At 45.4% G+C, this 21,871-nt stretch overlaps 2 protein-coding genes across 4 annotated transcripts in view; one reads left to right on the plus strand and one right to left on the minus strand.

Moving 5' to 3' along the window:
- Window positions 1–272: 272 nt before the first annotated feature.
- Window positions 273–5,351, minus strand: Sbds (SBDS ribosome maturation factor). The gene is made up of 5 exons (XM_076840163.2): window positions 5,024–5,351; window positions 4,709–4,838; window positions 3,403–3,603; window positions 2,205–2,369; window positions 273–1,505 (listed from the first exon to the last, which is right to left on the minus strand). Exons 1-5 carry the CDS (start codon window positions 5,149–5,151, stop codon window positions 1,377–1,379), a joined length of 753 nt encoding a protein of 250 aa, XP_076696278.1. The 5' UTR covers window positions 5,152–5,351; the 3' UTR covers window positions 273–1,376.
- Window positions 5,352–6,220: 869 nt separating this feature from the next.
- LOC143384769 (S-adenosyl-L-methionine-dependent tRNA 4-demethylwyosine synthase TYW1-like) overlaps window positions 6,221–21,871 on the plus strand; it is a 121,378-nt gene continuing 105,727 nt past the window's right edge. For all 3 annotated transcript variants that reach the window (XM_076839889.2, XM_076839887.2, XM_076839888.2), the window contains exons 1-6: window positions 6,221–6,334; window positions 6,841–6,971; window positions 8,646–8,783; window positions 11,289–11,390; window positions 13,008–13,202; window positions 14,644–14,928. In XM_076839889.2, coding sequence (XP_076696004.2) covers window positions 6,331–6,334; window positions 6,841–6,971; window positions 8,646–8,783; window positions 11,289–11,390; window positions 13,008–13,202; window positions 14,644–14,928 — 855 coding nt within the window. In that variant the 5' untranslated portion in view covers window positions 6,221–6,330. The remainder of the gene's footprint in view (window positions 6,335–6,840; window positions 6,972–8,645; window positions 8,784–11,288; window positions 11,391–13,007; window positions 13,203–14,643; window positions 14,929–21,871) is intronic.

Genomic DNA, 21,871 nt, shown 5'->3' on the forward strand with positions numbered 1-21,871 from the left:
TCCTATGCCGTATTTCCTTTAGTACTACTAGAAAAAAATTGACTTCATTTTAAAATAAATAGTATTTTCTTTTTGGTACTGGGGATTGAACTCCGCCATTTTTACCATTGAGCTACATCTCTAGCAAAGTTGTTGTGACTGGTCTCATACTTGTGATTCTCCTGCTTCAGCCTCCCAGATACTGGATTAGAGGTGTTCAACACTGTTTTGGCTAAATGGGACACTTGGGGAAACAAAAATTTTAAAAGGTAATAATAATTACACAATCATCAGACTTTCAAAAGCTTAAAGTTTTAATACATAAATCATTGCCAGTAACAGAAGACTTGGACATGGTGGTACACATTTGTAATCTCAGCCACTCAGGAGGCTGACGCACAAAGATCCCAAGTTCCAGGCCAGCCTCAGTAATTGAGACCTAAGCAACTTAATAAGACCCCATCTCAAAAATAAAAAATGAAAAGTTCTGTGGATGTTCTTCAGTGGTTAAACACCCCTGAGTTCAATCCCTATTACCAAGCCCACCCTCCTCATGCATCTTTTTTGATAAGCAGATTTAAGGGTGTAAATAAAAACTGTTATCAACAAAATAAAACAATTACATCCCCCAAATTAAGATTTATTTGGTATTTGTCAGATAGGCATGTTCATTAACACCAGCTTATTTAATTCTCCTGACAACTTCCAACCCTACTGTAGATGGAGAAAAGGAGTTAGCAAGCTGTCTACAAACACAAGCCAGTTTAATAAAAATAGTAGTAGTTTATTGATCACATATAATTTTAGCTGTATTAATATATGTTATATAACTTTAAGAATTAGAAATGAATGACTTTATATTTTACCAAGGACAATCTGAGTTTTGGCAGAATATTCAATGACCATCATTCAGTCCTACAGCCACCACATGCCCATTTCAGATAATCAGGACGTCATCATCCAAGCTTGACTGACACGATAGTTACCCCTACAGACTGTATTACACATTTTCTTTTCCAGTAAATACTCCTTTTTAACATACAGACATATTTCCCAATAATCTTACTTATATAATATACAAAACTTAACTTTTTAGCCACAAGAGTTGTCTCAGGAAGCTTTCATTTTGGAGTGCCATAAAGGCCTGAGACAGCAGCAAAATCACCCTCTGGACTTGGTACTTTTGAGTTTTCATTGTGTTTAGAACACCTGTTTAAAATTAAAACAAAGTAATTCCCACATTATCCTCATGTAGGAAGTCTTTTTATGCACACATGAACACAAGACAGAAATGTCAAATTGATCACTTTTTTTGGCAAATCACAGAAATTGAACAGTGCTACCAGAAACAGAAACATCTCCTTTTAGTGTTTTATAGCTGAAGAGACTGATGAATGTCATTCAAACTTCTCATCTCCTTCTTCCACGTCTTTCAAATTGAGAACTTCCAAAGAACCTTTGCCCTTTGTTTCCTTTTTTATTAGCTCATCAATTTCCCGGAAGCAGCCTGGGTCAATCAGACACACCTGAAACAGTCAACACAGCTGTTTAGCACATGAAGACAAGCAACCCAACAGAGTCACTCATCTCCTTCAGGACAACGAGGCACTACACTTCTGTGTGCCACAGACAAGCAGCAGGTAGGCAGCATCGGGCCTGCTCAGTCTCCACCTGTCCTGTGGTAAGGGGGGGATACGGTCAGCAGCAGAGCGAGCACTTGCCTGCTGATGTGCAAGGCAACCCCACAACCCTAAAATGTTCTATAGTGCACAAGGCGGACCAACTTTTAGTCTAATTTCTCTTTGGCCCATAAGAGAAGATTCACTGTAAAACACGTTTTCTCATTAAAGTTGAATATGATGGATATTATCTTGAACAATTTAAAAACAAAAATTATGGGCTGTGGTTGTCGCTCAGTGGTAGGACATACATTTGCCTGGCACATGTGAGGCACTGGATTTGATCCTCAGCACCATAAATAAATAAATGAATAAATAAATAAAAATAAAGGTATTGTGTCCAACTACAACTTAAAAAAATACACACACACACACATATATATATAAAATTGTAACTGCTTATCCATATAAATTTCTACTTAAACCTTGATATGTTAATTCTAAGATTATAATACTTCTGGAAATGTGTATTTACTACACATTTATGCTAGAAAATACACTATGTTGGTATCATAAAGCAAGGAAACAAGAATATCCAAATCTCACAATTTCTAGCTGCTGGCCATAGTCTTCGCTTTCTATAACCTTGAGCAACGGCTTGAGCTTGTCCTTGAGCTTCTTCCCTTCATTCACTGGAAGAATGAACCGGAGCCTCATGTGAGCACGTTCAATCTTCATCTTTTCCTTCAGCTGCTTTATCACTTCTAAAGCCTGTCAGGAAAAATGTCATTTCTTTACTTTTGCTGTGGCACCACCCACCAGTATTCAAAAACAAGGAAGCTTTCATTGACCGCACAGGGAAAGGTTTCTTGGCTATGACAGGAAGAATATGACTACTGAAGAGAAAAACTGCACATTATCAAAATAAAAAAATTCTGTTTCAAAAAACAATACCTAGAAATTGAAAAAACCCACAAAGAGGGAGAAAATATTTCCAAACCTACATGTGTTAAAAGGACTAGTATCCAGGATCACTAAAGAACTCTTGTCAATAAAAGAATCCATAAAGAAATGGCTCAGCGGTAGAGTGAACCCAATGTCTGCCACCTGATAGACAAAATGTGATATTCCTGTACAATTCCCATGAAGTTCTGATCCGTACTACAACACAGAAGAACCTTGGGAAGGCCACACAGTGCATGATTCCATTTATTTGAAATGTTCAGAACAGCTAAGTCCAGGGAGACAAAGTTGACAGTGGTGGCCAGTGGCTTGTGGGACATGGGAGATAGGGAAAGACTGTTGTCTAACACAAAATTTTTCTTAAGGGTGTGATGAAAATGTTCTCAAATAGAGCATCAAGAAAGGTACTAAAGTTCTGTAAAACTGAATTGCATAATCTAAAAAGGATGACTTTTATGGTGTACAAATTACATATAAACATAAAATCTAAAAAAGAAGAGTTAAAAACAACTCTTTAAAAATCCAAGTTTTGTCTTTAAAGGTGTGATTTGGACAGGAAGAGAAGAGTCCTGTGTGTTTGTGTTTAAACAAATTACCTGTTGTGTAACCCCAATCCCCGTTCCCCTCCACCCCATTTAACCTCCTATTGAGCGACTTCCACGCAGCCCCAGTGTTTTAATGATCTCTTTAGGGAAAATAACATCCATGGATAGAAGTCTTGACTTTAAAAAACCACTCACTTGAGAATTAGGATGTGGCTCAGTAGTAGAGCTCTTGCTTACCACACACAGGTCCTGGGTTCCACCCCAGCACTGCAAAACCAAACCAAGCCCCTCCTTACCTGCTGTTTTGTACTCTTATTGGGCTTGACTGAATAGTGGATGTCCTTCATGGCTCTCTCAATAAGGATAACAGTGTATGGTCTCTTTGTTTCCGGGTTGACACACTTGTCTGCCACGATGGTTGCAATGTCCCTAAACATCTGCTCCAGCTGTGTGTGCCTTTCTTTATCAGATACCTGAACCTCTCCTTTAGTCAAAATCTAAAAATAAAACAAGTTTAAGAAAGCAAGCTAGGCATGGTGGTGCACACATGTAATCCCAGCTACTAGAAAGCTGAGGCCACAAGAGTCCAAGCTTGAGGTCTGTCAGGGCACTTAGTGGAACTCTAACTCAAAAAAAACAGGAGTGGGGGTCGTGAGTAGGGACTGCTCAGTGGCATGTACCAGGTCCTGAGTACTGGGAAGAGGGGAGAAAAGGGATATCTTTCTTTACTGCACACTCTTTGTTAACTGACCACAAGAATTAATAACATTGGGGCTGGAGATGTGGCTCAAATGGTAGTAGCGCTTGCCTAGCATGCATGAGGCACTGGGTTCAGTTCTCAGCACCACATAAAAATAAAAATAAAGATATTGTGTCCACCTAAAACCAAAAAAATACATATTTAAAAAAACCCTCTTAAAAAAAAAGAATTAATAACATTGAATTTCATCTTCTCCAGGTGATATTCAGGAATTGATTTGAGCTTTGCCTAACCATACACTGGATTTCAAGGTGTGCTCACTTATTTAGGACAGGGTAGAGAAACAGAAAAGGGCAATCTCGTAGGAAAAATTCGATATTTCAGGCATGCCACATTTGAAAAAAATAAATAACTGGGCAAAATGAGGGAATTATCACAATACCTAATTTTTGGAACTTCTGGCAAAAAGCATTCCCATTCTGTATTACTAAAAACGAGTTCCAGGTGCCGCGGATTCCTGTAATCCCAAGAACGTGGGAAACTGAGGCAGAAGGATCTTAAGGCCAACCTGAGCAAGTGAGATCCTGTCTCACCAAAAAGGCAGTGAATGTGGTGGTGCACACCTGTAACCGGGGGCTTAGGAGGCAGTGGGAGGAGGACCACATTTTCAGGCCAACCTCAGCAACTCAGCAAGACCCTATCTCAAAAACAAAAAGTGCTGTGGATGCATTTGGGTAGGAGAGCGCCCCTGGGTTCAATGCCCAGCACTGAACACAGCAACGGCCTGCGACTCACGTTCTTGTGCGCAACCTTGCCCTTTAAAGACAGCAACGCTAACACTGGGCACCCCTCCGAGTACCTGGCCCAGGGACTGCCGCGGGAGTCAGGCCCCGGGGACCCACCTGCTTGCAGATTTCCGTTTGATCGTCGGTGCCGAAAGCACTGATGAGGTCTTCCTTCTTAGCGACCTGGCCTTTAGAGACGTTCACGAACACTGAGTGCGTCTGCAGGACCTCGTCCAGGTCTTTCTCCCTAGGGAGGGCGGGAGAGGCCGCTCACAGCCTGGACTCGCCTGGACTCGCCGGGACTCGCCCGCAGCGACGCCTGGGCACGCCCTGGAGGACGCAGCCCCGGCCCGCGCCGCCCGCCCCGGCCTGCCCTCGGACGCGGCGGGGCCGACCCACCCCGCGACCCGCCGGGGAGCCGGGCTCACTCACACGCCGCTGCGCCAGCCCACCACCTTGTTCTTGTAGCAGGCGATTTCGAAGCGCTTGCCTGCGCGCTTCATGCGAACCACCGCCACGTTGGTCAGGCGGATCTGGTTGGTGGGGGTGAAGATAGACATGGTGGCCGCTCACAGATCGCGGCCGGGGAACCAGGGCTCTGCGCCTCGCGGCCACTGGTGCCCAACTCCAACGACCCCAGGCGCGCGCAACCCTAACGACAGCCACCGGGCTAGGCCAGCCCGCGATCGCCACTGCGCACCTCGCAGACTCACTGCGCACCTCGCAGACGCACTGCGCAGGCGTCCGGCCCGGCGCGTCGGGCGGGGACGCGAGCTACCACACCTGCGCTTTGCGGCTTTTTACGACGCGGTTTACGTCAGCGAGTGAGAAGAGCTGTTAGGTCTGTGGCTGAAGTTTAGAGACCGGATGGAAATGCAGCACCATTGTTGCAGAGTACCGCAGAGTTCCGGGGTCACGCCCACTTTAACTTATTCAGGTTGTTTTCTTTTCCTTGCTGGACATCGAACCCAGGTCCTTGCGCACGCTAGGCAAGCGTTCTACACTCCTAGCCTAAGGGAAAAATTACCAAACAATAGAGACTAAAAACAAAAACAATGAACTCCTATCGTCCCTATTTCATTTTTGGAACACTTTTCCTTCTTTTATTTCCTATTCCTCATTTTTTGGTCAAGTATTTTAATACAAATCATCCCATGATTTTAGCCTTAAATAGTGAAGCAGGTACTTTAACGTACAGTACGTCCAACGACATTGACCATGATTGCTCAGCACCTTGTAACAGTCACGGAACTGAGACCCAAACATCAACACACGCCAGTCTTTTAATACTCCTCCCCTAGTTCTCCCCCCGCCCCGCGCTCCCAGCCGAACTTAGCTGCCTAGTGTTTTGATTGGTGCTTCTTTCTGGCCTCTTCCTCCTCAGCCAATCCGAGCACCACCGGCAGCGCTGGCCCGGGCCCTTTTGCCTAGCGCGCTGGGCGGTGCTCCCCCCTCTCGAGCCCGCCCACTTCCCCTCTGAGCCAATACGAGCAAGACCAGGAAAGTGCGCCTGCTCAGAGCGCTGGGCCGTGCTTCCGCTGGGCCCGCCCCTTTCCCTTCTGAGCCAATCCAGGCAGGGTCCGGCGCGTCCGGCGTTCCCTCTCGGCCCACCTCTTTCGCTCAGGAGCGGTCCCGCGCGGCTGCGAGCGGCATGGTCTGTCCCCGGGCTGCGAGTTCTGGTCTGCGCGGCCGCTGAGGAGCAGCTATCTCCGGGCCTGAAGGCCTGGGCTCCGAGGAGCATGGGTGAGGCCCGGCGCGGCGAGGCGTGAGGAGGCGGGCGGATCTCTGGGCTTTGCCCCCGAAGGCGATCCCGGTGGCCGCGACGCTCGACCCGCTTCTGCCCTTGGAGGCTGGGGGCGAGGTCCCGGCATCCGCTTCCGAGGCGGAAAGGCACGGCCTCGCCGCCCCATGCTCAGGACCCGGAGAAGGGGTCCTTGGGGGTCGTGCCCGGCCGAAGCTCGGGGCGCTCCTCGCGTCCCCTCCGCGCGCAGCGAGGCCTGACGCGAGCCCGCGGCGGCGGCGGCGAGCGCCTGTGGCCCGAGGCGGGGACTGGCTGCGCTTGGTTCGCGGGCCTCGCCGCCGGGTCGCCTCCTGGCGCCGGACCTGGCTCTCGTTGGCCTTGCCTGCCGCGGTGGGCGCTGTCTGCGGGGCTGTTCCAGCAGGTCCCCTACGTGAACCTGGGGGCTGGCTTTGGCGGTGTTTCTCTTGCAGCTTTAAGTAGCATGGCTAACGTGTCTTTCTGAATTTAGATCCTCCTCTGGCTGCCTGGGACCTCTCCTCGCCTCTGCTGTCCTTGTGGATGCACAGGTTTTACCTTTATTTGGGCTTTGCTTTCGGCATCAGCCTTTGGATCTGTGTCCAGATTCTCATCAAGAAGCAGGTAAGGGGCTGGAGCTGGGGCTCAGCCGTGGAGCGCTCGCCTAGCACAGGGCCCTGGGTTCGATCCTCAGCAATACATAAAAATAAATAAAGTCAAGGTATTGTGTCAGACTACAACTAAAATAAATAAATATCTAAAAAAAAAAAAAGAAGCAGGTGAGTCGAGCAGGGTTTTCTTTTCCCTTCCTTTTAATACAGTATTTAGGTATCAGATTTTACAGAGAATTTATAGAGTGCAGATTTTCCAAGCCTTTCAGAAGAAATGCAGAAAATCTAAAAGTAATTTTGAATCATTTTCATGTTTGATCTCTAGTGTGTTGTGTGTGTGTTTGCTGGAGACTGCATCCTGGGCCTAGTAGCGCATGCCAGCCAAAGAGCTTCCGGTCTCATTATTATTTTCTAATAGCTTCACAATCTTTTTCTTGAAGTTTTGAGAGAATAAGTTATTATTCTATTATCTGAGTTAGATACAGCAGATCTTTATTTATTTGCTTATTTTTTGGGGGTACTGGGGATTGAACCAAGAGGCACTTTACCACTGAGCTGCATCCCCAGTCCTACTTTAATTTTGAGGCAGATCTCACTAAATGGCTGAAGCTGGCTTCTAACTTGTGATCCTCTTGCCCAAACTACTTTCTGTCCCCAGTCCCTGGAATTATAGGACTGTGCCATCAAACCCAGGTACAGGAAGATGTTAGTAATGAAAAATTTCTTATAAAACATCTTTTATAAGAAAATCAAAAATGTTTTGTACTTTTAAGCAGCAGTAGTCCTCTTTTTGCATTCCACTATTGAAGGATCAAAAAAATGTTTCCACTGTTATTCCAGTAAAACACATTGCAGAGGAAAGTATGCATGGTTGGCCTTCTGGGTTCAATAGGATTAACCCAATTACAGATTGAAAATACTTGGGGAACTCCCAACTTGTCTCCTGAACTTATACAGACATTGTTCCTTGACTTGTTTCCTAAACAAAACAGTGTAACTGCTACTTATACAATATTTATGTTGTATTGGATATTATAAGTAATCTAAAGATGGCTTAGAGCATATGGGAGGATGTGCTTTGTTATATGCAAGTGCTAACCCATTTTGTGTAAGAGTCTTGAGCATCCTTGGATTGTAGTATTGACAAGGGCTCCCGCAACCAGGTCCCCTAAAGATACCAGGATGACTGTAGTAGTGCCCGTGCAGGCCCCTTCTTTCACAGTTTTACCCTTTCACACCTGCTTTACCCTTGAGGGAATGGGAATCATTATAGTCTTAAAAAACAAAGGTCTTTCTGGATATAGTGGTGCATGCCTGGTAATCCCAGCAGCTTGAGAGGCTGAGGCAGGAGAATCGTGAGTTCAAAGCTAGCCTCAGCAAAAGTGAGGTGCTAAGCAACTCAGTGAGACCTTGTCTCTAAGCAAAATATAAAATAGGGCTGCGGATGTGGCTCAGTGGTTGAGTGCCCTTGAGTTCAATCCCCAGTACCAAAAAAAAAAAAAAAAAAAAAAAAAAAGATGTTGTCTTTAAAGGACCTAGGTATACCAAGAGGTTAATACTTGAGGAGTACAACCAGAAAGATCAAGAAAATAATGAAGAGGGTTAATAGCTGTATTAATCTTGATCCATACTGAAGTTGGGAAGAGATTGAAGCCTAATAGATTTTGTGCATTTGTTTATTTTCAAGGGCAAAAGTTCACAGGAGAGATCTAGTCCAGAAGCAGCTCAGGATCTGATGACAAATGATTATGCCTCCCTTCCAAAGAAGCACATCTTTGTATCTGGAGTGAAGATTTTCTATGGTTCCCAGACTGGTACAGCAAAGGTGAGGACTTTATATGATGTTTTTTTCCTTTGGTTTCTTGACGTTTTAAGAAAATTCCTGAAATATATTTTTTGGCATTGGATTGAGTTAGTCTTCTTATCTTTAGTTACTTCCCCTGTTTTTTCCATCATATATTTTTCCTTTCTGATTGGGTGAATGGATGGGTCTCATCTCTTGCATTCAGTTAAAGCTGATGGATGGTGTCTGGTGGTCATTGTCACGAAGGGTCTTTGTTCTGAAGTTTGCTTCTGCTTCAGCAGGATGGAGAGACTTCTGAGTTCATGACTGATGCTTGTGGCTCCAGGACTAGGGGGTAGTCAAAGCAGGATGACTGCAGTAGTGACCCATGCAGGCCCCTTCTTTCACAGTTCACACACCTGTTTAATTGTGCTTTGATGTCTAATAATATCAAGTGTTGAAGATGGACATTAAAATAGATGTGTACTACATGCATAGAGCTGAGAGCTGCTTCATATTCTCTTAATTGTGTCTAGATGACACTTTCTTCTTCATTATGATGGTCAGAGCTATTTAGTGCTTTCTAGGAAAAGATTCTAGCTGAGTGTGGTGCCTCATACCTGTAATCCCAGCTGCTTGGGAGGTTGAGGCTGGAGGATCATGAGTTCAGAGCCAGCCTCAGCAACTTAGGGAAGCCCTAAGCAACTGAGCAAGACCCTGTCTCTAAAAAAAATGTGCCCCTGGGTTCAATCCCCAGTAGTGCAACCCACCCCCCAAAAAAGGTTTTCTGTAGGGCTAGGATGAGAATGAATTATTAAAAAATCAAGGACTGGGCTGGGGATTTGGCTCAAGCGGTAGTGCGCTCGCCTGGCATGTGCGGGGCGCTGGGTTTGATCCTCAGCACCACATAAAATAAAAATAAAGATGTTGTGTCCACCGAAAACTGAAAAATAAATATTAAAAAATTCTCTCTCTCTCTTTTAAAAAAAATAAATAAAAAATCAAGGACTTATTTCTGTCTGCTACTGAAGAAGGATCCACTTCCCTCTTGAGGATTCACTCAGAAGCATGCTTCTTAGGTGATCAGCACTTCAGTCGTCTTTGACTCTAGTGCAGCCTCTCACTAAGGTCAGCCTCCAGCAGCGCAGGTGGGAAACCTGAGGAAAGGGAGAAATTCATGAGAAGCTGAAACAAAGTCCTTTCATATTATGCATAAAATATTTTGTTCAGAGCCTCTTTATGTGTGTGTTTAAATTTTTTAAAAGAACAAATGAATCCTTGCAGATGGTAACAAATCCAGGCACAAAGAAATTTCAGAATGAAAAGTGCTTTCCAGAAAGCACCCACCTCACTACCTCTAAACCCCTTTTTGCTGTTCCTGTTTTTAATTCTTGATGATTGTTTAAATTATCATCTGCTCATGTAGTATGTCTTCATCAATAATGGGAAAACATTTTGAACTCTCATACTAGCTACTCAGATGTCCCTGCTTGACACTGCTGCTCTCACTAGCTGAGCTGGGGTAGGTGCCCGTCTACAGCTGTGCCTGCTGAGCTTTTTTTTTTTTTTTTTTTTTGCGGTGCTGGGGATTGAACCTGGGGCAAGACAGTGAATTCCAAGGGATTTAGAGCTTTGTGCTGGGTGACAAAGACTAAATATTTGTTTTTCAGTATGCTCTTTGTCCTTACCCTTTCATGTGCGATACCAACTCTCACTGGCTCCAGTCCTGCGCTTTCTGCCCTCATCTGGGGATTTTTTTCCTCCGTAGTGCTGCTAGTCACTCTCTGGTGTACTCCTTTCTCATTCCTAGTTTATTCTCTCTCCATTAGACCCCCAGTTGCTTGAGGTCAAGGGCCATGTTTGTTATGATCACTGTTTTCTAATATTGGATGAACAGTTTCAGCTAATAGTCCTGGAAGGCAAGGAGTCAGGTGTTGGAGCACCATAGAGAAAAGAGGAGGGTGTTTTCCTGGGTGCCAAAATCTGGCCAGCAGTTTATCTTTCCCAAGTTTGGTTCATTTCCTTGAGGAAGAGCTGGCAAGTGTTTTGCCAGGGGTGAGGGGTTGGTGTCGCCTCCACTCTTCGACCCGTGTGCATTCCTCCCTCTCCTGGACTTTCACTGCCTGGCTCCCTCCTGCCCAGATCTCTCCCATCTTGTGTTGTAGTGGTCCGTGGTTCTGTCGGACCTGGAGTCCCCTCAGGGCTGTCACCTGTCAGCCTGCTTCTGTTTGTATCTCCCCTTCTCGTCACACCCCACATTTCTTTCTGTGCTTTTTATGTGTTCATTCTAGTGGGCAGAGCTGCTAGAATGTCCAGCCAGCGTGGGTCTGGTCTTGTGGCACCCTCAGAGTGAGAACAGGATCAGTGGTGGCCTCTGGGAGGGTGACAAGGACACAGTGAGCGCGAGGGTGCTGTGTGCTTGCCACGGCAGACACTAATCGCCAGCGAAGCCTTCCCAGGGAGTGCCGAGCTCTCCTGCCAGCAGAGATACAAGGGCTGTGCTGTGCTTGTTTGGCTTACTGATGATTTTATTTTTTTCCTTACTAGGAATTTTCGACAATTCTCGCCAAAGCAGTGACCTCCCTAGATCTGCCAGTGGCAGTTATTAATCTGAAAGAATATGATCCGGATGATCATCTGGTAGAAGAGGTTGGTAATCATCTTATTTTTTTTCTTGAATAAAAACTCAAATTTAATTGACCTCTTGACATCTGGGACAATTACAGTCTTCAGAGTAAATCTGATTTTTCATGTTAAGGAATTTCAGCCAGTTTAATTTTCAGCATGAATCAGAAGCCCTGAATGTGTAGTGTAGTGTGCTGATCCTGCCGTGGGGTGTGGCCTGTTCTTTGTTGGGGTGGATACTTCTGGGCTGAGGTAGGGGTGGGAGAGCTTGAAATTTCCTCCTTCCCTTGTATTTTTTTTTTTTTTTAGTACTGAGGATTGAACTCAGGGGCACTCGACCACTGAGCCATGTGCCCAGCCCTATTTTGTATTTTATTTAGAGACAGGATCTCACTGAGTTGCTTAGCGCCTTGCTGTTGCTGAGGCTAGCTTTGAACTTGCAATCCTCCTGCCTCAGCCTCTTGAGTAGCTGGGATTACAGGTGTGTGCCATGGCACTGGTCTCAAAGGAAGTATCTTTAGTGTCCCACGCAGCTACGGTCAAGGCACAGAACAGCCGTAGACAGTATGTAACAAGTGAGTGCAGTTCCAATGAGAGTTTATTAAAAATCAGGAGCAAAAACCAGGCATGGAGTTACTGGTTCAGCTCCCCTAGGCCCAGATGGGATGATCACTTGAGCCCAGGAGTCCTGGCAGGACTGGGCAACGCCGAGACCTTGTCTCAGAGTTGGCCAGCCCTTTGCTGGATAAATGTCTAGTTGTTACTCTGTCCATCCGTCTCCACAAGAAAATACTGGGGTGCAGATGAGCTTGGATATGCTATAAATTATTTGTGAAAACTTATTAGCCAACTTTGATCCTTAATTGTAAGTAAGAATGTGTGACCAAAGTCTAACCTCATGACTTGGAACTGTGAAGAGATAGGCAGATGAGGTTCTGGGCTAGAAGGGCTGAGGCTTCTTTCCCAGGTAGGTGATGAAACCAAGTGTGGAGTTACTTTACATTTAAAAGTTGTTTTTTGCCAGGTGAAGTGGTGCAGGCCTGTAATCCCAGTGACTCAGGAGGCTGAGGCAGGAGGTCTGCAAGTTCAAGGCCAGCCTTAGCAATTAGCGAAGCCCTAAGCAACTTAGTGAGACTCTGTTTCAAAATTGAAACGAAAAATCGACTGGGGATATAGCTCAGTGGTTAAATGCCTCTGGGTTCAATGCTCAGTACAAAAAAAAAAAAAAAGAAAAAAAAGTTGTGTTTCAGTTGCTGGGGACGGAACCCAGGTTGTGAGGAGTTATGTTGTATGACTTTTTCAAGAAGTTTTAGGTGACCTTTCTGTATTTTTTTCCTGACTGCCTGGGATTTTGTTTCCAGTATGACAAAAAAAGATGATAGGAACTTATAGTCTAGAAGTAGGATAGAGCGTGGAGAAGCAGCCAGGAGACGGGTTGGAGCCAGGCGGGGTGTTGTTCCTGGCAAGGGGTCCTTTGGAAAATAAGTAGTGTCTATGAACGTGCCCCTTATCCTTAGAGGTTAGGTGACAGGACTGCCAGCCTTTTAGCAAAGGGTCTTCTTCATTGAGATTGTTTGTATCTTGAATATTCTTAGATAAGTTTTACCTTCAGTGTCCTTCTAAGCTCTCTGTCTTGGTTAGATCGCTAGTAAGAGCGTCTGTGCCTTCCTGGTTGCAACGTATACTGACGGCAGACCCACGGAGAGTGCAGAGTGGTTCTGCAAATGGTTACAAGAGGCGTCCAGTGATTTTCGATTTGGCAGAACTTACCTGAAGGGTATGAGATACGCTGTGTTTGGCCTGGGGAATTCTGCCTACGCAAGCCACTTCAACAAGGTGGGTCTGTGTTAAATTATGGGTACAAATTATTTTTTCATTTTAAACAGGGACAGCAATAACTCATACATGTGTATGTGTACGTGACATAATCTACAAACTTTGGTATTTACAGTAAATTTCTTGAGTTATTCTTTGTGGTGGCGCTTGTCCCCTGATCACAGCTTGATGTGTAGAAGGCTGTCAATAAATTTTTGTTGAATACAGTGTATCTCATACTGTCTGGTGTCTGGGGTAGACTGAGGGCCGTCAAGCCGAGCTGCTGGCTTCCTGGAGGCCTTGTAGGTGAAGATCGTTGAGTCTTTGGACTTTCTCAGCAACCTGTTCTGTTGTTGAATCATGTTTGTTGCCCAAGCTAACTCTTAAAACAGGTGAACTCATTAACTCATTAAATTTTTTTTTTTTTTTTTAAAGAGAGAGTGAGAGAGGAGAGAAGAGAGAGAGAGAGAATTTTTTAATATTTATTTTTTAGTTATCGGCGGACACAACATCTTTGTTTGTACGTGGTGCTGAGAATCGAACCCGGGCCGCACGCATGCCAGGCGAGCGCGCTACCACTTGAGCCACATCCCCAGCCCCTCATTAATTTTTAAAGGAAAATAGAGAATAAACATTCACTATCTTTTTGTAGTAAAATATTAAGTTTTTTTTGTTTTATTTTCTTGGATCTTTTTTGAAATGAAGTTAACTTGGTTCCTTTTTGTTTGTATCCTGCTCATTGTACTTAAAGAAATCAAGCCACAGAGCCTCTGGCTTTTCATGTTCTGCAGGGTCACCAGAGCTCCTGGGTGGCTGTCCCTCAGGGCCCTTTGCTGGTCTGTGGTGGGTGGAGTGTATGGTGCTGGGCACTCAGCTTGCTTTAGTCCTGGTTTTCCTTTATCGTATCACCGTGTAGATTTTCCCTTGTATTTTCAAAGGCATTAGACTAAGAATGAAAAAGTTCGTGTATGTAAATATTCATGTAGCCTTGCCCCTTGGCAACCTAAGCTGACCCCTGTGCCTCAGCTTAACTGTTTCAGATCATAGGGAGTTTGTGAGACATGAGTCTTGCCAAATTGATTCCCTTTGTACTTTATTACTAACTGGGCTTTGGCCCCACAAGCTTTGTTACATTTTGGGAACTCATTTGCTTTGCTAATGAGTGTTTTGTTCTGACCATGATTTAGAGCAGCAGTTTTAAATTTCTTTTTTGTTATTAACACTTTGTCCACTGACAGGGTTTGTTTGTTTCTTTGTCAAAAAAAAAAAAAATTTCTCGCAGAGAATTAGAATATTACATAAAGTGCAGCCTGGCTGGGTTGAGAGTAGCCTTTGAGGGCTTGCAGTTCCCTGTGCCTCAGCAGCCCCTGGCAAGAGCCCCGTGCAGCCCTGGGCTCTAGAGAGCAGTCTGAGGGCCTTTAGACTCTCACATGCCGTCTGGCTCATCTCTCTGTTCTTGCAGGTTGGCAAGAATGTTGATAAGTGGCTCTGGATGCTTGGTGCTCGTCGTGTGCTGGCCCGAGGAGACGGGGACTGTGATGCAGTTAGAAGCAAACATGGCAGCATCGAGGCCGATTTCAGAGCCTGGAAAACCAGGTTCATTTCCCGGTTGCAGGCTCTTCAGAAAGGAGAGACGTCCTGTGGGGGCAACTGCAGGAGAGGCAAGTGCGAATCCAAGCAGCATGGCACAGAGGATGAGGAGCCAGAGCCTCACGCCCTGGCTACCCAGCAGCCCAGGGACACTGAGGTATGTGGCCAGCTATCGCTCACTGCTTCCCTCCACATCTGGAAATGCAAATGTCACCTCTGCCCCCGGAACCAGTTCATGGGCTTCTGGCTGGAAGGAAGGTCTCCCACTCGTGCTGTATTTAGCCTGAAGTTCTGGATCTTTCCTGTATCTCCCCTTCCATCGCCACATTGCTTGAGATAGGACATCTTGCAGGTTAGCAAACGGAGTCTCAGAGAAGTCAGATTGTCCCACCCGTCTTATTCCTCAGATCTTGTTCTTTGCAACATAAATGATTCCATTGTCACCTAAGCAGAGGTTGCAAGTCCCGCTGGATTCACCTGTTTCTTCCCTCACTTTCTGAACATTTCTGAGTGTCCCTTTGACACTCATGTCTACAGGCTGTGTCCGTGCTGTCCTCTCCACAGCTGTTTACTTTGGCCATCTGGTCACTTGTGACGTTCAGAAGCAACTCAAGACCCTGACCCTGCTTGCCTTCGCTCTTCTTGGCCAAGTTGTGGCATGAGTGGCCCCAGCTCCCTGGCTCAGCAGTGGCAGCCTTCACACCTCCACAGCCTTGGTTTCTCCCTTCTGTAGTCAGCTCTGTAATCCAGGTTCCTGTGACCCGTACTTGTGCCTCATGCCAGGGCTCCTACGTTAAAGTCTCTTGATCCCATTTGCTCTTAGCCATTTTTGTTGGAGAGTGGGAACGGCTTGCTTCTCTCTCTCTGTGGGCCTCCTTTGGACTTCATGCTCTGGTGAGCACCCTCACTTGCCTCACTGTTGGCCGCACTGCAAGCCAGCTTGTGCCTTTCCCATGCCCTGCATATCATGGCCACAGGCTCAGGCACACACCCACCAGGCTCCCTCCCTTCTCCTGCGAATTCTCCTTCTCACCCTCCTAGAGGTCATTGCACAGCTCCTTTCCCCCACCCCTTCTTCCATGTCTCTTGTGGAACCACCAGAGGGGAAGGAACTTCCTACCCCGTGAGGTGAGGTCTTCCTACCCCGTGCCACCTTTGCCCTCTTTCCTGATTCAGAAGTCAAGTGTCTGGTCTGTGCTGTGGGGTCAGGGACTTGGTTCCTTTGTATATTGCATCTCTTCTTCCTGCATCTTCCTCTCTCCCTCTCTCCTAGGTTGTGCCTGTAAATAAGCAAACATACTCTGGAAGCATTAGTGTTTTTTTTTTTTTTTTTTTTTTAGAGAGAGTGGAGAGAGAGAGAGTGAGAGAGAATTTTTTTTTTAATATTTATTTTTTTAGTTTTTCGGCAGGCACAACATCCTTGTTTGTACGTGGTGCTGAGGATCGAACCCGGGCCGCATGCATGCCAGGCGAGCGCGCTACTGCTTGAGCCACATCCCCAGCCCAAGCATTAGTGTTTAAGCAACATAAAAAAGCAAATTTTCCCTTATTGCCCATCGTTAGTCACTGATCCATTTATCTGCTTTTTTTTTTTTTTTTTTGAAAAAGAGTTTCTTTTTTTTTTAAGGGCCTTTATTGTGTTTATTTATTTACATGCGGTGCTGAGAATCGAACCCAGTGCCTCGCACATGCCAGGCAAGCGCTTCCGCTGAGCCTCCGCCCCACCTCCCATTTATCTGCCTTTTTTTCCAGCTAGTCTTTTTGCTTGAATTTGCTTATCCTTCCTTCAGTTCATGGTTTTTTTTTTTTTTTTTTTTGGTACCAGGGATTGAACTCAGGGGTACTCGACCACTGAGCCACACCCCCAGCCCTATTTATTTAGAGACAGGGTCTCACTGAGCTGCTTATTAGCACCTTGCTGTTGCTGAGGCTGGCTTTGCACTCGCAATCCTCCTGCCTCAGCCTACCAACTTGTGGGGATTACAGGTGTGCGCCACCGCAAATTCACTATAAACCTTTTATTGAAGTAGAATTCATGTAACATAAAAATAACCTTTTTAAAGTAAACAGTTGAAACGTGTTCACAGTTGTGGATGACTGCCACTTACATTTGGTTCCAGAACTTTTTTATCATCTTAAAGAAAACCCTTGGCCCTCAGGTAGTCCCCCCTACATCCCCAAGTTTGCCCTGTCTGCTTTCTGTCTGTGAACCGTGCGACCTGGAGAGTCATGTAAGTGTGGTCGTGCAGTGTGGGACCTTTGTGTCTGGCTCCTCCACTTGGCTTCCCCAAGATCACCTGTGTGGACTGTCTCCGTTCCTATGGTCAGTACTCAGTGAGCGTGTGCCTGGCCTGTGCCGCGCCTCCTTGGCCTCTGTCTGCTGGCCGTGGGCCTGTTCCTGCCTTTGACTGTGGTGAACCTTGCTGCCACCAGCCTTCGTCCACACGCCTTCAGTTCCGTTGGTGTGTCCACAGGAGGCACCCGGCTGGCAGTGCTGCCGCGTGACCTACAGAGCAGGTGCCCGTTCCTCATGTTCCCTGGCAGCATGGAGAGTGAGTTCTCACGTCTCCCGACACTTGTTTTCCACCTTCCCACTTTTCACCTGCCCTCCAAGTTGGTGTGCAGGGACTCCTGCTGTGGTTTGGGCTTGCATTTTCCTTGTGACTGTGGATGTTGAGCTTCTTTCATGTGCTTATCGTCACTTAATGTGACTTCCGTGACTTCCTTTGAGAAATGTGCATTCAACTCTTTACCCACTTTTTAATTGGGTCATTTGTCTTTTTGTTGTTGAGTGTGTAAGAGTTTTGATTTTATCCTGGGAAGTCACACCTATCAGAAATGCAATTTGCAAATTCTCCATTTGATAGACTTCCTTTCTTGAGGTTCTTGCTGTTTATTTCCTTGCTGGTACCTTACGGTCATGCTTTGCGAGGTCTGTCGTGCCGTGTTGGCACCTGCACATGACTTCTGCTCAGTCTCCTTCACCAGGCCTTCCCTTCTCTTCCCTCCTCCCTCTCCTGGTCCACTTGCTCTACTCTGCTGATCTTGCTAGGTTTTCTTTTCACTCTTTTCAGTCACAAGGGAAACTTGGCCACACTGTATCGATGACTGAGCTGCAGTGTGATTGGAAACTGGGAACTGCTAGGCATGCAGCATTGTTTTTGGAGGCTGTTTGGAGCTCCTTGCAATTGCATATGAATTCAGAGATCAACTTTATCCAGTTCTGAAAAACAGGTTGTTGGGATTTTGAAAGAGATCGAGTTGAATTTGTAATTTATGTTAGGCAGGTTGTCATCTGAGTAATTTGTGTTTCAGTCCATGAACACAGGGTATTTTCAATTTATTTAGGGAGCCTTTAACTTCTTTCAACAGTGTTTTGAATTTTCAGTGTATAAGCCTTTCACCTCCTTGGTTAATTTTTTCCCCTAGGTATTTTATCTCTTGAAATGCCCTTGAATTCTATCTCTAGTGATCAGAGAAGATACACAGAATACTTCCAAATTCAGAATTTATTGAGACTTGTGTTTTGGTCTGATACGAGATCTGCCTGGAGAGTCCCATGTGAACTGGGAGTGTGTGGCCTGCTCTCCGTGGGTAGCAGTTCTGTGTGTGTGGTTCCCTGCCGCACAGTGCAGCACAGCCTCTGCCCTTTTTCCTATGTCACTGTCCCTGCTGGTCTGCAGTGCTGAGAAGGAAGGAACTCAGGACTGGGTGCTCTCGGGCATCGAGCGCCTCCCAGCCCTGCATCTTATTAACCTGCTGGTTCTTCTGGCTACTATTGAAAGTGCGGTGTTAACGTTTCCAGCTGTGGTAAAGCTGTGTGTTTCTCTTGTCAGTTCTGCCAAGTTTTGCTTCATCTGTTTTGGGTCTTCTTATGAGATGAAGCATCTGTGTGAATGATTGTTAGGTGTTCTTGATGGAATTAATTAGCAACTCTTGTTAATATACAGTGGCCTTCCTTTCTTGTATTTGACTTTGTCTGATAGTCACCTCCCATCTTTTTTGGTCAATATTTGCATAGATTGTATTTTTTCCGTTTTTCTCACTCTTAACCTTTTGTGTCTGTAGAACTGAAGCTGGTCTCTTGCACATAACATAGAGTTGGTTCATGCCTTTTTTGTTTTCCTTTTTTCTCCTTCCATTCTGGGTATTTTTGCTTTTTAACTGGAGGGTTTAATTCATTTTCATTTAAGTAATTACTTGTAAGGAAACACTTCTGTCATTTTTCACGTTTTCTATGTGTTACATATTTTTGTTTCTCATTCTTTTCCATTATCGCCTTCTTTTGTAGTTTTTTTTTTTTTTTTTAAATTTTAAAAAATTTTTTGTGGTGCTGCGGATTGAACCCAGGGCCTTGTACATGCTAGGCAAGCATTCTGCCAACTCAGCTCTATCCCCAGCCCCTTCATTTGTGTTTATTTAATTTTTTTCTGGCATGTTATTTTGATTCCTTTCTTGGCAATTGTTGAGCTTTTTGGATGTCTAGACTCCTGTCTTTTTTCAAATTTGGTAAGTTTTCAATGTTTATTTCTCTATATATTCTTTCTCTTTCTATTTCCTTTCTTCTGGGACTCCCTGACATGTGTGTTTGTTCTCTTGATGTCACCCTACAGGTGTCTTAGGCTCTGTTTCAGCTGATCTGTCCTCACGTTTGCGGATTCTTTTGTTTGTTCATATCTCTTACTGAAACATTCCAGTGAATTTTTCAGTTCAAGTTTTGTACTTTTCAGCTCAGGAATTTGTTTTCTTTGAAAAGTTTCTATGTTTGCGTTACTGTTCTCTATTTGTTAAAACATTGTTCTTACGTCTTTTATCTCTTTGAGCATATTAAGACAAGTCGACTTGAAGTCTTAATAAAATTCAATCTGTGCTTCCTCAGGGACAGTGTCTGTCTGTTTTTTGGTACTGTAACAGAGTACTTGGGACTGGGTAATTTATTAGAAACAGAAGTTTTCCAACAGTTCTGGAGACTGGAAGGTCCAAAATCAAACTGGTATGTGGGGTCTAGTGAAGGCCTTCTTGTTGACCCGTAGTGGTAGAAGGTGGAAGGGGACAGAGTGAGTCCATTCTCACAATCTTTTTGTAGTGGCATTGATCTGAATACCCCAAAGGTCCCGCCTCCCAACAGGGTTGTATCTGAATCAAGTTTTCAGCACAGGTGTTTTTGAGAAAACACATTCAAACATAGCAGAGAGTTTCTTTTTTTTTTTAAAGAGAGAGAGAGAGGGAGAGAGAGAGAGAATTTTAATATTTATTTTTTAGTTTTCGGCAGACACAACATCTTTGTTTTGTATGTGGTGCTGAGGATCGAACCCGGGCCGCAAGCATGCCAGGCGAGTGTGCTACCGCTTGAGCCACATCCCCAACCCCAGCAGAGAGTTTCTGTTAATGTCTCCTGTAAAGGGGCCTTGTTTTGTTTTTTTTTTTTTTTTTTTTTTTTGCATTTATAATTTTTTTGTTGTTGAAAAGTAGAACTTTTGGATATTCTGATGTATTAACTGTGGGAATCAGATTCTTTCTCTGTTAAGGATTTGTTTTTGTAATTTATTTCTGGTTGGTGTGAAGGGTTTGGCCTCTCAATTGTGGCTTTTGGCTCTGGTCTTCATTGGCCTCCCTGCAGTGAGTCCTGACTCTTCTCTGTCTGTGTCCTGAGCAGCTGTCAGCGTCTCCAAAGTTCAGCCCAGTCTCAGCTCCTCCCTTACCTCCTGGGATTCCCTGTGTGGTTCATGTGTGGTATCTGGATTTCTCATATTTTTGTCAACTCAGTGGTGCGTTTGAAGTTGTGTCTAAAAAATACCATGTTATTCAGAGTGAGTGTTTTCTGTGGACACTGGTTTGAGGTGTGTTCTGCCTTGTGGCTGGCTCTCACCCATTGACGCGGCCTTCTCGCCCTCTTGGTAATCATCCTTCGTCATTTTACTGGAGTCCGGCAGCATTTGGCAGAGGCACTCCTTGGAATCCCTCTCATCTCGACCTTCATTGTGTCATCCTCAGGGTTTTCTTCCCGTTTTACTGGAGGCCGTCTTCCTCCATCCATTCTCTGAGTGTGGGAATGACCCGGGGCTGGGTGCTGGGTGTCCTCCTCGACAGTCTCTCCCAGGTAGTGTTGTGCAGTGTCAGGGCTCAGACACAGTCTGCAGACACAGTCTGTAGACAGTCTGTCCCAGGTGGTGTCGTGCAGTGTCAGGACTGAGACACAGTCTGCAGATAGCCTATCCCGGGTGGTGTCGTGCAGTCTCAGGGCTCAGACACAGTCTGTAGACACAGTCTGCAGACAGTCTCTCCCAGGTGGTGTCGTGCAGTGTCAGGGTTCAGACGCAGTCTGCAGACCTGTCATCCCACATCTGTGTCATCATCTCTTAGGGCTGTCCTGAATGCTGTTATTGCATGTGCTGTTCCTCACTAGAAGTTATGCTCACCTGTCTGAGACACTCACACTGCACAGGTCCAGCACGGAGCTTTCATTTCCCTGCTTCCTGTCTGTTCCGTCCTAGTGTTTGCTCTCTCAGCAGACAAAACACTCTCTCAATTGCTTTAAAAGGAAACGTAAGAGCCCTGCTTGACTCCTGCCTTTCCTCCATTCTGTATTTAATTTCTGAGAGAGTCGGGTTGTTCTCTGTCTAAAACAAGGGTCAGCAAACCTTTGTAGAGGACCAACTGGTGTTCTCAGCTTAGTGTGCCATGTGGTGTGCACTGTCACTCTGCCGTTGATCAGAAAAGCAGCCGTAGATGATGTGAAAGTGATCGTGTTGAAGTTGGGCTGGGTGCTGGCTCAGTTGGCCTGGGTGCTGGCTCAGTTGGCCTGTGGTCGTAGTGACTTCTGACCCACTCTTGCTCACATCCATCCATTTCCCTCCATCGCTACTGCTCACCTGCATTTCTTGACTAGACTGTCAGAGATCTTCTCTCCTTCCTGTCTTCTTCCCATTTGTTCTTAACCAACACTTAGGGTCGTCTTAAAAGTAGAACTCAGAAGCTTTACCCGATCTCCTAGTGCTGTGTTAATCAGAGCCGCCATTCCTTGCCTGACTGCAGCACCTGATCTGACTTGGGAGTTGCCTCACTCTCATCCTGCTGTTCTGTGCCTTCCTGACCAGTCC

Source organism: Callospermophilus lateralis, chromosome 19 (genome assembly GCF_048772815.1).
Source record: "Callospermophilus lateralis isolate mCalLat2 chromosome 19, mCalLat2.hap1, whole genome shotgun sequence".
NCBI lineage: Eukaryota > Metazoa > Chordata > Mammalia > Rodentia > Sciuridae > Callospermophilus > Callospermophilus lateralis.

Coding starts and splice junctions, on each gene's coding strand:
- Sbds (XM_076840163.2), bottom strand. CDS start 5,151: ATGTCTATCTTCACCCCCACCAACCAGATCCGCCTGACCAACGTGGCG. Junction 3,604..4,708: donor AAACGGAAATCTGCAAGCAG/GTGGGTCCCCGG, acceptor TTTTATTTTTAG/ATTTTGACTAAAGGAGAGGT. Junction 2,370..3,402: donor ATAAGAGTACAAAACAGCAG/GTAAGGAGGGGC, acceptor TTTTCCTGACAG/GCTTTAGAAGTGATAAAGCA.